The sequence below is a fragment of the Watersipora subatra genome, chromosome 1, assembly GCF_963576615.1.
Source record: "Watersipora subatra chromosome 1, tzWatSuba1.1, whole genome shotgun sequence".
Taxonomy (NCBI): domain Eukaryota; kingdom Metazoa; phylum Bryozoa; class Gymnolaemata; order Cheilostomatida; family Watersiporidae; genus Watersipora; species Watersipora subatra.
In genome coordinates this window covers 56,002,456-56,016,746 of record NC_088708.1, presented here as the reverse complement: position 1 = coordinate 56,016,746, position 14,291 = coordinate 56,002,456, and the positions used below count along the sequence as shown (strand labels likewise).

The 14,291-nt window shown below is 34.2% G+C and overlaps 1 protein-coding gene across 1 annotated transcript in view; it reads right to left on the bottom strand.

The window, feature by feature from the left end:
- LOC137394272 (pleckstrin homology-like domain family B member 1) overlaps positions 1 to 13,546 on the bottom strand; it is a 46,206-nt gene extending 32,660 nt beyond the window's left edge. The window contains exons 1-4 of the mRNA XM_068081017.1: positions 13,457 to 13,546; positions 10,080 to 10,118; positions 8,619 to 8,739; positions 5,601 to 5,777 (exon numbers count right to left, since the gene is read on the bottom strand). Of these exons, the coding sequence (XP_067937118.1) occupies positions 5,601 to 5,777; positions 8,619 to 8,739; positions 10,080 to 10,118; positions 13,457 to 13,519 (400 nt within the window). The 5' untranslated portion in view covers positions 13,520 to 13,546. The remainder of the gene's footprint in view (positions 1 to 5,600; positions 5,778 to 8,618; positions 8,740 to 10,079; positions 10,119 to 13,456) is intronic.
- Between the last annotated feature and the right edge of the window lie 745 nt (positions 13,547 to 14,291).

Genomic DNA, 14,291 nt, shown 5'->3' with positions numbered 1-14,291 from the left:
GTTGGGACAATAATTTTGTACAACTGGTGAAATAAAACAGCGGTAAAGTACAGAATCTGCTCCTAAATTTCCCAAAAGTATCCCAGTCGGGTAAGTATGTATGTATGTTCTTAGACAAGTTAGTTATCAAGAAGGTGTCTGCAAAAGACAGTAAACAAACAGATCTATCAAAGGGCTCTCATCTACATTGTCCAATATGAGTTGCCCTCCCATGAATGTGGCACCAGGTGCGTGAGGTTGCAACACCAAACCAACCTCTTTCTAAAGCAGGGGTTCCCAACCAGGGAGGAATTCCCCCTAGGGGGGAATTTCGAATATAAAAGGGGAACAGAGAGGTGTCTGGTTTGTTAAATTTTTAATTTATGTCCTGCATTGTCGTGTGAGTTTGGGTTTCATCATTTAACATTTTTGTTTTATCTATAGCACTAGTTGCTAATAATGAGCTACTAGTCAGAACCCAGATATATGTGAACAAACCCATCCAGATTTTGATTGGATAGTGAGTTAGCCTAGTCATAAACCGATTCACTGCCATGCTGAAGGTCATGTATTTTTGTGTGTTGTATGCGCGCTGTATAAAAATTAATAATATGTTGTTATATGTTTAGATACGTACAATAAAATGGGATTATATTTTGTATCGGTTGTTTTTAGTCATGTTAGTTAAAAGTGTGTGGGGAATCAAATTTATGAAAAGGCAAAAAGGGGAACTGAATGAAAAAGGTTGGGAACCTGTTCTAAAGGCTTACGCAGAGCCATATTGAGCTAAACGAAGTAATAAATACTATATAAAAACAATTACTATTACTATAAGACCAAAACTACTAGAAGTTATAAATGTGCCAACTGAACTTCAAACACATGCTTTAAAACTTTGATGAATGGGTACTTCCAATAGAAACTATTGTAATAACTAAACTATGTTATCCCAAGAACTGGTTTGATAAGATCTACCATCTATTGGCCACAGACCATAAGAGTAGTTTATGTAGAGCAAAAGAGGCCTTAGTGACTAACTCAAAATATTGCTATTTAGTAAAATCGCAACCTAGGATCACCTCCCCATACAAATTTTTCATCAGATAACATAAAACTTGAGCAACCATTTGTTTTGACATACAAAGTGATTTTACACAAACTATGTCCAACATTTCTTAGCCTTACAATTTTGCATGTGAAAGTAAACTAGCTGATAAAATTAGACACAAATGAGAAAACAATAGAAAATATATATGAGAATGTATATAGGTAAATAAAGATATATATTTAGTTTAAGTTAGTGCATTAAGCCCAATATTTCTATCTCTCATTCTAATATCAAACCTAAGCATTGCTGAGCCTCCACTCTACTCATGCGACTTTACAGCGAAGTAACAAAAACCTCTTATAAGTAATTCTTAATTTTTACTTTTTACATTAAATTTAGGTTTTGAAATTTAATTTTTCACAGTTTCACATAATGTATTTGTTGCAATGCTCGATGTAATTATTTAAAATGGTTATTGTTGTTTTTTTATTCTGCAACAAATCTAACAAAACACAAAGTGTTATTACAACAACATTTTGAGCATCATATGACAGTTTCGGCAAATAAAGCATATAACTGAACAAATTACCTTTTACATCATAGGATATACTAACTTATCACAATAAGGTTTTATGTAAAAGTGCAGCCTAATAACTAAAACATATGCCAGAACTAGTAATAAGCCTAAGTGAGTAAGCATAAGAAACTAGTGGTTATCTATTTACATCGCCTGCACATGTAACAACGAAAGCAACATTTACACTAGATAAGATCATTCAGCAAAATTATTTATGAAAATTGTTGTAATGATACTAACAACAAGTCAAACGCATTATCTTCAATAATTTTGTCGTCTACACCACATTCTTTTCAAAAAACTTTTACATCGCGTATAGGAAAATGTCTAGATGTATTTAAATGTATGCATGTTCATTCTTTCAATAGTTGGTTAATCCGAGCAAAAATATAACTGGATTAATAGTCTCATTGCAATACTACCTTGAGACAAATCGGGAACTTTTTTGGAATGAGTTGTTATCGAGGCGACGCGACAGAGTGCTGACAAGAGCCACTATTTGATAGCCTGTATGTCCTACTGATTAGCTATTGCCAACAACTCTTCTACTTCCAAAATATTTAACAGATATGCATGAATTAGTAATCGTACAAATCCTAACACACGCAGAAGACCTAACAAAGCAAAATTTTGTTCGAAAACATCAGATCAGATCTGCACAGTAAACAACAGATATTACGGGCCTTTACAAGCTTATTTTATAATATAATCAAATTGAATCTACATTCAGGGTAATCCAACAAATGTTTTCAAATTAAGCTGTTAACCCTCCGAGGCCCCATGTTGCACTGGTGCAACATAAATTTCTAATATTTTTATCTAACACATTTATCTTATTATCTAACGCTTTTAATTGTTTTTAGCCATTGGCTTTTACAAATTTGCTGTGTATATGTTGGAAATTCTATGACTATAGCTTGACTGTACACTCTCTTTTAACATTGTTAATATGTGCAACCCTAAAACATGACACATTTATTTCTATTACTAGAAATTCCACTGTCATACAGCCCACGACCAAAGTAATAATGGAAAAAAGAAAGGGTACTGTTGGTTGTTGAAAAAGTAGTTCTCAGCAGGAATTGACAGAGTATAATGTAAATGAGACTTGTTTGAGATATAAAATAAATTTGAGGGAGCACGACTCTAAAAAGGCGCAACAGAAATAACAGAAATGTAACAGAAATAAATATTAATAAAATAAATAATTAACTATCTCAAACTTATGTTTTACAATAATAAAATAAATATTAATTCAAGCTGTAGACCTAACCTACTGTACGTAATTTAACTAACAACAGCAATAATGAAATATGTTTATTAAATCTCTTATTATATTGAAATGCAATATTAAAAGTAAAATGGCAAGCTGCCGTGTAATACACAATTTGAAAGTTGGTTGTTGGTTAAAATAAATATTAATTCAAGCTGTAGACCTAAACTACTGTACGTAATTTAACTAACAACAGCAATAATGAAATATGTTTATTATAGCTCTGAAATGCAATATTACAAGTAAAATATATTGTAATATACAGTTTGAAAGTTGGTTGTGTTGAATGCAGAACAGTTTTGACAACGATATGTAACAGAAATAAACATTAATAAAATAAATATTAAACTATCTCAAACTTATGTTTTACAATAATAAAATAAATATTAATTCAAGCTGTAGACCTAACCTACTGTACGTAATTTAACTAACGACAACAATACCAACAATAAAGAAATATGTTTATTATATCTCTGAAATGCAATATTGAAAGTTAAACGGCAAACTGATGTGTAATATACAGTTTAAAAGTTGGTTGTGTTGTGATGAATGTAGAATGGTTTTGACAGAGATATGTAACAGAGAGCAAGCGTTGGCATTGACGCGTCTGGAAGTTTTATGCAAACTGGAGTGAAATAAAGAAATATTCTTGTCATAAAAGGGCATTGTAGTAACGCCCTACCTTGTAGTTAAGATGTAAAGAAATCTGGCTGATGTTCTAGATAATTTGAAAAACCTTCGGTAATTGGACAAAAACGTAGGCTAATAAACTGTGTATCACATTTTCGTACCTGTAAATCGGTCTACGCCTCAAACAGTACACAGTAAACAGTTCTACTATCTGTCGCATGGCTTTATTGGCGTTTCGTAAGTCGGTCGAAACTATTAATAAACCAAGCTGTTCAAGCGTTTTGCGGCGATTTGTGGCAAGACTTTATCGTTCTATTTTCTGTCGCTCGGCGTTTCAATTTCCGGTCTTAACTTTTATTAAACGAAGCTTTTCAAGCTTTTTGTGACGATTTTCGTCCTAATAAATCTGTCTATTTATGTATAATCCGATCAGATGGGTTAGTTTTAGGAATTTGCGGTAACCTTTCAAAGGCTTGGTAACATATTTAAATAGGTTTATATGCGTTTTGTATCATTATTATACTTAAACGACTTTACTGAAAAATAGTTAAATTTGTTGATAGGATTTCGTTGCAAGGGTTTGGTGACGGCTGTTAACGGATAATTTTTCGGGAGTTGTGTGCACATGTGCATTTATCCTAATTCTCCCAATCAATCGTTTCACTCTTGTTTGGTCGTGGGACAATGCAATCTTCCTTAATGTTTAGGTTTATGCTGCAGTCACCCATGAATCATTTACTAGACTTGCTGCACTTGAATTTTCTACTACGCTGTTCATGATCAGTACTATGTTTAGTTTGCGCTTTACGTAGTTTGTAAATAAGATACAGCTGTGCAGTCAATCCTCTACATCGGAAGTTAATTCATTCTGAGATCAGATTCGCATGTTAAAACTGTTGCACTTGGGTAAGAATATATTATTAATTTAATCAATACTTACAATCCTACAATACAAATCACATTTAAAATACTTACAACTTTTAATAAATACTGTAGGTAATTACCCATAAAATCAAAACAAACATGTTATATAAAACTCAATAAAAAACTATATTACATGTAATCAACTAGTTTCTGTGTAAGAACTAGGTGAATGCCCAGCGTTGCACAGATAATAAAAAGTTTTTTTACAAAAACTTTACTTTTAATCAATATATATAACATTTACCATTCTAACTCTTTTAAATGAAGGAATTTTGTTTATTTCTTTGTACCGTGTTTATTTTTGTATAATTCATACTGTACCAGCTGCAGTGCCTACTACAGATCTACACTGATTGCAATAGTCTTGTTGGCCATGCGAGTGTAAGCATTTTTCTTAATATATGAGCAGGTGGTTTTCTTTTGGTATAGCTTGACGCATGACACTAGCTGCAGTGTCAAGTGTGAAGCCATCAAAAATGACTTGTATAATAAGTGTGTGCTCAATTTATTCCAGAGTATAGCCAGTTGGACAGCGTAGTATATTGAATAAATGCCTGTCTGCAGAACTGGAGGTTGAGAGTTCAAAACCAGTGCGCAGCAGATTGTTCATTCCTAGCATTTTATCTCTATATCTTAACATGTGGACAAACAGACAGACAAACATTGAGATTTATATAGATTAGTTAAATAATAATCAATAGAAAGAGATTTTTAGGGATACTTGACCTTATATACCAGCAACTGACAGTTTAGGCTCAGTGATATGTAGGATAGGAAATGGAGATGGTGACAAAGATACGCGGTCAAACTATTTTTTAAATAGATTAGGTAAAGTTTAAACATGCAAAGGCTAAATATTTTCATATTTCTTTATACTTATGTTACCTTTTTAATTTTTATCAACATCTTCACTTTCATTTATAAAACTGCAATGCTGGAAAAAACTCCAAAAGTCTATGATTCACTCAAATTTTACAGCATATGATGAAAAATCTATTAGATTCCTTAACACCCTTATAATCCTTAACAGAGGTTTGACTGTATGAAGCCTTCCTGAAGTACTTTTGTTCATTAATAATAAGGCAAATACATGAGTACTTGATGCCCAGTGTTTAATTGGCCTTGGAAGCATATGGCAGTAGCGCAGTGAGTAAATATGAAAGAGATACCTTGAGTAAGCACTACTGCATGTGAGATATGCTCGCCATCTACCGAGACGAGTGAATTATCAACAGGGCAGAGAGTTGTAACAGTCTCACTGTTCTCTATATAGCAATGCTCCGCTTTCACTCCTGCACCATGAATCCTTATGTCCTGACTTTCAGCACTGCCTACTCGAGTGATCCCTGCAAGAGAGAAAACAACTACAAATCCTAAAGCAATGCAAGTAGAGTATAGTGATAAATCTAAGGTCCACAAGTCAGGAATTTATACTTTATGATATAAAATATAATATTTAAAAATAAAAAAATCAAGGTAAACAAGCCCAAAGTTTTGATCGAGAGCCCATCTGCAGTTATAACATGCAAGTCAGAAAGCATGATAACTTGTCTATGTTTTCATCTGCTGTCAAGCATCAGAGTAAATCAACCTGTCACCCTCCTTGGGGTGCTGACGTGATGTGAAAACTCTGATTGCTCATTTGCTTGAGATATTTCTTTGACAAATCTAATTAATTTATAGATGATACCAACCACGGCACATTTGCCCTTGGTTGGAAACTCCTGGATAAAAGCCACCCTTATTTATGTCCCAAATTCTAGAAATGCAAGCTGATTGTTATGCAAAGGTAATGAAGTATGTTAAAGGTTGACTTGCAACAAAATCCCCTTTTAATTATTTGATATCAAAAGATTCACCATGTCTTACTCTGTTGTGTTGTGGGTGCAAAATATGTGGAAATGTAATTAAAAGCTCTTGAAAGCTCAAACACGAACAGTTAATCGCAGCCACCACAAAACCGCCGTAGATTGGAATCTCTTTCCAAAACGGCTCAAATGGGACGTAGTTGTAAAAGATGGCTTCTGTTTACACTTTCAAGCAACCTCATTCGTCGAAATATTTTCACAAATATACTTCACGCATTCAATAAAACCATGTCTATTGTTCTTACGTGTCTATTTTATCATCATTGTATTGCTGTCACTTTCAGCACTGATATCCTATAACCTACTGTAAAAATTCGTTTAATTTTTCAACCTTAGCTCGAAGGAGTACACATCATTGTCTGATAAACATGACGAGCCTGTTGGTCACCTTTGATAATCGAAAAATGCTGCAGAAATTATTTGTGAAGTATGGGTCACATGATCAGATCACGACTAGACGATTAGATCAAGCTGAAACAAAACTGTAAAGTAGCGAGCATCTATGTTTGATACGGGGTCTTCGGTAAAACCCGAAGTGTTTGTCATAAACTAGTGCTACGAGAAGTTTTATATTGAGCCTTTTATTGGCCTTTAAATTTATGCGAGAACATCACGTGACAAAACAATAACCAAATGTAATGATTGCGTCAGAAAAATAAACTGATTACGATCTATGGCAGTTCCGTGATGGCTGCGACTAACTGTTCGTTTTTGAGTTTTCAAGAGCTTGTAATCACATTTCCACATATTTTGCGCCTACAACACAGCAGAGTAAGACATGGTGAATCTTTTAATACCAAATAACTGTAATGTGAATTTTGTTGTAAGTCAACCTATAAGATAATACGCAGGCTATGCATTCATTTTATAACGATATGTAATAACAAATTGTTTCAACTCCGTATTTAGAACAGTACTATTAGATGTATTAGGAAAGAGAGCACAACTCAATGTCAGAAAGAACTTTCATATTTTTCAACAAAAATTTAAACAGCATTTTTGTGTTTCTGTGATGGAAACTTTTGGGAAGAGTTTTTTGTTGCAAAAGTATCTATATCGCACAATCTAGTTTGGCCTGTAGTCATGATAATGTATGGCTGGATCAGACATTCAATATTCAGCAAATTCACACCATGACTTTTCATTCACTTTACTGGTTAAAAAGAGGTGATGACTAGTAATGTGAGCACTAAATCTAAACTGCTGTATAATCTGATACAATAATAAACTGGTTAACAATGAATTTTATAATAATGAGCTCTATAAATTATGTCCTTGTAGGTGCTGTGCTGAGAATAACTACTGCCTCAAAATTAAAAACTATAGCCGCTATGCATACATACTAAACGTAGTTGAGTTCCAAAACCTGTTTAAAATCATTGCTGGGGCTTTGAGTTAACCCCATTGCTAATGCTTCACATTTCTTTACAAAATTATTCAAGGTTGTCACAAGGTATGCAGAATGACCGATATCTTATTTTTACAATGCGAGGGACATATACTACGGAACGCACTATTTAGTCAGGGGACTTGCCGAACAATGAATTTTAGTATCAAAGTAAAAAAGTCCTTAGTTGATGATTAGGAATTATCAGAGAGTTTCAAAAATACCACAATCTTCATTCACTAGAAGTTTAATGCATTGTTGGAACATTCAGCTCAGAATAAAAAAAAAATGTCAACTTCAAATTAGTTCCTTAGCCTCAGGAAACGTCTTATATACCACTTGGCAAGGTGTACAATGTGCTGTCTGATAACATCCTCCCCATCAGACTTGGCTGACCTTTGAATAAATTAAGGATATTTAAGCGTGTCCGCTACCTAGACTGTTTAGTAATGAACCAGACCTATCTTGTAGGAGCACCAAATGTATTTAGCGTGTTGTTTGCCTGTGCTTGTTTCACAAGACTATCTTCACCTGCAGCTAAATGAAAAGCAACTTATAATAGTATTTTATTAAAGTTGAGTTACACAACTAATTCTCTTGGAACTTTGAATAAAGAAAGAAGTAAGTTTTATTAACCTCTGCTCTAAATATCTGTAACTAGTAACTTTGCCTGGGCTGACATACAAACAGAATTAGAAAGTTCTTCTGACAATAATATTGGATACTTGTATAAAATAAACTATGAAAGATCGGTTCAATCAATAAAGAAAAACCACCGATTGCCACAACTTGTTGACAAATACTAATAAATTTGGCGTATTTTACTATTAGGTGGATTGCAGTAATTGCATGCAAACAGTGCCCAATTGTCAATTCTGTGTATTATGGAAAAACTTTTTTAAAACAGGAAACACATGCTTCCAAGTACAAACCTTTATCAAGAGGAAGAATGGTAACAGCAGTGCTCAATCTGCCTCCTCCGAGGCTGACAAGGTGTGGCTTGTCTGATCTTACTTTTAGGCCTCGCGCCAACTCTTCTACCTCAAGCTTGTCCTACAGCATTACTTTACTTAGGTAAAACTTAGAATGTCTTTACTATGTTTATAGTTGGTATGTTTGAACAACGCTGTATCAAATATGCATTTTTTATTATCAAACTTTGCAACAATGAAATACTATTATTAGTGTGACGATTACAATAGTTTGGCATTATAACATAGCTTATGAAGTGAATTCATGAAGGAAGACATCATGACATTACCTCTTTATGTACAACAAAAATTCAAACCATATATATGGTGTCTATTTAAAAAGTATTATTTTAGATGTTTAGAGATTAGGTAAACTATTACACCTGTTTTTTAGGAATGTTAGGATCAGACATAAAAATTAGAGAATATTGAGCCTAGTGTGTTAAACATTCTCTATGACATTAGGGCAGCCATATTTCTGTGCATAATATAAAAAACCGGTTATACCTGATCACTACATATTCTGAAAAACACGCTATAGTTGCTATGGTTACACTACATGTACACTTATTAACTTTGGAATTAATTAGTTAGCCTGCCATGATCTCTACAAGTAGCTGCTGGACTTGACAACATATATGTAGTTCATAGGTTAACAAAATTATAGAAACAATATTATTACTATATAATATAGAATTATACATATTATAATGTTGTGAGTAGATATCACGTTAATGTGACTGTATTGTGTTGACATATCCTGTATAGGTGACGTGTGCTATATGCTCCCAATATAGAAAAGTGCTTAGAGAAAAAAAAGCTGAAGACACTCGAACTAATAAATATGCTGATTCGACGAACAAACCTCTGCATCGACTTTGACAGTACTTTCCATACCGCATGCAGTACAGGATGTGATATTATTCAGAGCCTTCACTAAGCGGCTGCCTCGGCGAAGCTTGAAATGCTGACTCAATCCTGTGGTATGATTTTTTATCGAAATCATAGCTAGATGCATCACGGGTGCTGTCGCTGCCGGGTGTGAGACCCGATGAACGACTAGGATACTCTAACTATGTAGCTTCTATCCCGGCGGGATACAACAGATAAGATTGCTACACTAATAGACAAAACAACAAAGAAACAAGCGAAAGTTTTACAAAGCATGGATGCAAGTCTTATAGGGCACAACATGTGTTTGGGAACATCTGCCTAACAAATGAAGACTAACGGTATTCATTGGACAGTCTTTAACCGTATTCATTGGACAAACTTCCACAACATCCATTGAGGTCTTCGTTAGTCATCATTCTCATGAATAGTCAGATATTTGCATGCGAACAGACAGTGAAGGAAATTTGCTAACCAAGAAAATGGAGAACTAGAAGGAGAGGGAATAGGAAATCATGCAAATACTAGTACCTCATTCTCCATATCAAATGTAACAGACTTTCTCTCATCCTTCAAGGGTAGTAATACATTATGGCCAACAAAGCTGAGTGAAAACATTAGGAAAACTACACATACATGTAATTTGCTGATCAAATGCAAAACACTAATTTTTCTTGTTCTCACCATAAATGCCAACATATAAAATCGGCTAGTAGCAGATTGTTTCAACCAGAATAGTTGTTAGTACATGAGACTGAATGCATACATGTAGTTGAAATAAAATGGGCATCAGATAAAAACATTACTTCGGATTAAGCAAGAATGACACTGTATCTCCTATTTCCCCATATTGTAGTTTGTGAGACTCGAGGTTTGTGAGACCTCAATGATTGCCAGGTATCACCCTTCATAAAGTGGCATAAATATAAAAAGCAACATTTTTTTAATAAATTATATCTCAGATGCCATCTTCCTGTACTGGTTTGCATAATATATGCCATATGCCAGTCAGATCTGCAGCAGAATATTTGTATTCCCTGAATCATTTGTGACGTATGAGTTGCAACAGTATAAAGAGATAGCTTTGAATGTCACTCTAGATGAGACACTAGAACAGTGTACTATACCAACAGCTGGTATTTTTTGAACATTAAAGTCCCTATTTATACGAATAAAAATGTTACGAAAATGTCAAGTTTCATTTGAATATAATTTTTAGCTTATTGTGTTCCAATGATGAACAAATACCTCAGCGTGTTTATGCTGGTACATAGACCTACTGTGCCAACCAGGTTGATGCTGGTTGAATGATGATGTTTTTAAATTGACACCATAACTAGTCCATGGTTAGCCACAAAGAATACATCATTCAATGGTGGTTCAGGTATTGAAATTGAACTGCTAGAAAACTTTCTTACAAAAAATGAATGATAAAATCACTAAGTATTTAGAAAATGTGGGCTTGAGTTATCATTTAATGTATTTTTGGTAACTATTGTGACATGACACTTAGATGTACATACAATAGTTAAACAAGTACATGTCTATGAAGATGATCCACACCATCTACTACCTAAAGAACTTCTGCTAAACCTAAAGCCTCACATTACTTCTTTGCTCTGCTGCTATTCATAGTAGAACCCTAAATATAATCAATAACTAACTCACAACATAATGGCAATGACAAATGACTTTATGACAAACAAATAGCGTATGACCTTATCAATAATGTGAAACAAACTTGTTATTCTAAAACATTTTTTGAAAATGAATGAATAGCATGTGATGGTGAGCCGACGCTCCAAATCATTTGCCAAACATTTTTAGCTGTCATGGTGAAAGTGTTGGAAGAGCTGGTTGTGCAAACGCAAACTGGTTGAACAGGGATAGACTAAATGCTTTAGAATAGAACTGTCTGTATAAAAAGTTAGGCGCTACATAGATTTTAGAGGTTTGTTGTTTAACATTTTTAAGACTTCTGACAAGCTTGCTAAGATAAGCTTCTTTTACCATTGAATTTGCAAACTCACAAAAGTGCAAAAAAAAGTTGGTTCTAAACCAAACCGAATTCTAAGAAATGAATAAGAAAATGGTGTGGCTGTGAAATCTAATAATAGCTTACTTTTGTGCACATTGGAGTCTTGTTTCTGGTTAGTGATAAAAAGAGAATCTTTCACTGCAGATATTAAAAGTCTTTCATTGTTTTAGCCTTTGATTGTTTTTTCATGTTAGAATATCAGTTGACAATTTCCATTTCATTTAAAATATTCTGTGGTTTACCTATTAACACAGTTCACCATCATCCACTTCCTCACTATGAGAATGTAACTGACTCTGGCGGCTCATGTTCCATAATATACTGCATGTATTAGTGTACATATGTGTTTGACAAACATTGTAACACGGTAAATGCAAAATTAACAAAGCAAGTTAAAATACTACAGTAATTGGGCGATTATCGTAAATCCATATTTTCTAGCAACTGAAGTTGATATGGTCAATCAACGACTGAGTAACTTATTAGATAACCTGGACTCCTATATGTAATATTCTGCGTGATAGTCTAATGATAGACCTCAGTGATAGAATCAGTACACTATACTCGGCTTTCGCTCTATCAGCAAAATAAACTATGGTTTTACACTGTATGGCTTTAACTGTATGGTGTTAACTGTATGATTTTACTGTGAGGTTTTATTTTGCGAGCAAAACTTATTTGCTAATAAAAATATCTTATGCAAAAGTCACCTGCACCCACTATATTTGTCAACAATCGATCGCTTATTGCTTGAGTGAAAAGATTTTTATAAGTCCATTGACCAATAATGAACCATGATAGCTTCTCACACACCTTTTTCATTTCTCTCTTACTAGTGTGACTGTGTGGCTATCTACTTGGCCAATAATTAGTTTACAAAAAGAAAGAGATAGGCCTACACTAAGTGGTAACTCATTATTATTATTGGTTGTTCTACAACACTAAGAGTAGATGAAATACACATTCCCAATCGCTGTGGTAACTAGACGAATAGCATATAAACCTACATTGTGATTTCTTTAACACATTTGACTGAAAATCATGCATCTCCAAACCGAATAGTGATAGTGTGTCTTACACAGATGCAGGATGGTCAAAATTATAGTATTTCTGCTCTACATGCCAGTACTACAGCTATTTTTGCGCTTGCGCGAAATATTATAAAAAGTAAGTTACAATTAGCAGCAATTAACTTAGGTGTCAAACTGCATTTACCTTGATGAATGTTGATTCATGCCTAATTTAGACAACCCACATTTGTTTATATGGGTGTTCACAATGCAGTTCATGCTGTTCCTTCAGACATTCATTTTGATACATGAAGGCTTGATGCATATACCGGTGTAAAGGCTACTAATGCTTGAAGCAGTCGCTAATTACATTAACTATTAGTAAAACAATCAATCTGCATGTGATGACACGAGTAATTGTTAATTTTATATGCTCTTTTAGTATTATTTGAACAAATCAAGAAATTTTTAAAATCTTTTATAGAATCTCGAATAACTAAAACATCAAAACATCACTAGTAGCCTCTAAACTTCCTAGCTATCTTGTAATAGGTTTTTTATTACAAGCTAACTCATCTTCTATTTCCCTGATTAAAGCAGTCAGTAAATATTTATTTGACCTTCGCCCTAGCAGCATCATCTATTGTTGTAATACGGTAAAAGTTTCGTAGGTAACCAAAGGTACTGTATAACTAAGCACATGTACAACTTTTTGTAAACTACTATAGTTGGTGTTTTAATCAGTCTCCATGGTTTATGACTAGATGCACTCAAAAATGACCCAAGTACTCATCTATCACTAATTCTTGAAGCCTAGTTTTTTACACAAGTGAAACAACAAGTAGTGAGTGATAACTTACCCTGGGTCGCTGGTGATGAGATATATTTGAGTTTACATCCTTTGTCAATCTCTCCATCTTCATATAGACTGTCTGCTTATCAGTAGAAGCTATCCTAAGGGTAAACAATGTCTTACAAGCCATTGTACCCGCAGAATGCGAGGGCTTCAGTACATACCTTCACACAGTCACACACTGGATCCCATGTTTTGCTACTAAACCAAACAATCTCTTTTTGCCAATAGAAGTTCTTACAATCACAATCCACTAACTGATCCAGATAGCATAGGAAGTGTTTCCGCCTGAATGCTATTTCACACAAACATTTATGGAGATTAGATAGTCTTTAGCAAGCCCAGAGTAAAAAATTGTCATTGTTTCCTACTGGATAATGAATGAACCAACCGCCTGTCTTGGGGTCACCTAATGACACTAAGGCTCGACGAAACGTCTGGCAGTGTTTGAATCTTCAAATTCGATGACTGTCATGGATACTATGTCATCATTTATCATCAGGCTAACTCTAGCTTTTGGCATGAAAAATAAAACCTCCAGACTAGCAGTTGTTCACTTGGCAACTTGCTGACTAAAACTAGCAATACATATAGCACAGTTATGCGGTGCTGGTTGGTACATAGCACAAGAAGCTTAGTGACCACAGAGTAGTAGTAGGTCCTATGAGCCAAATGTATGATCATAAGAGACTGAAAAATCCTGGTGTAACCAACAAAATTACTTGCAGTGACTTTTGACAATAATGGTGAGATTCCAAAAGTTCTTTATTGCTTTTCGCATTAATATATCTAAGCCAACCTATTTCTCACTCAACTAATTTTGAGTAGTCTTCATAGGGTGA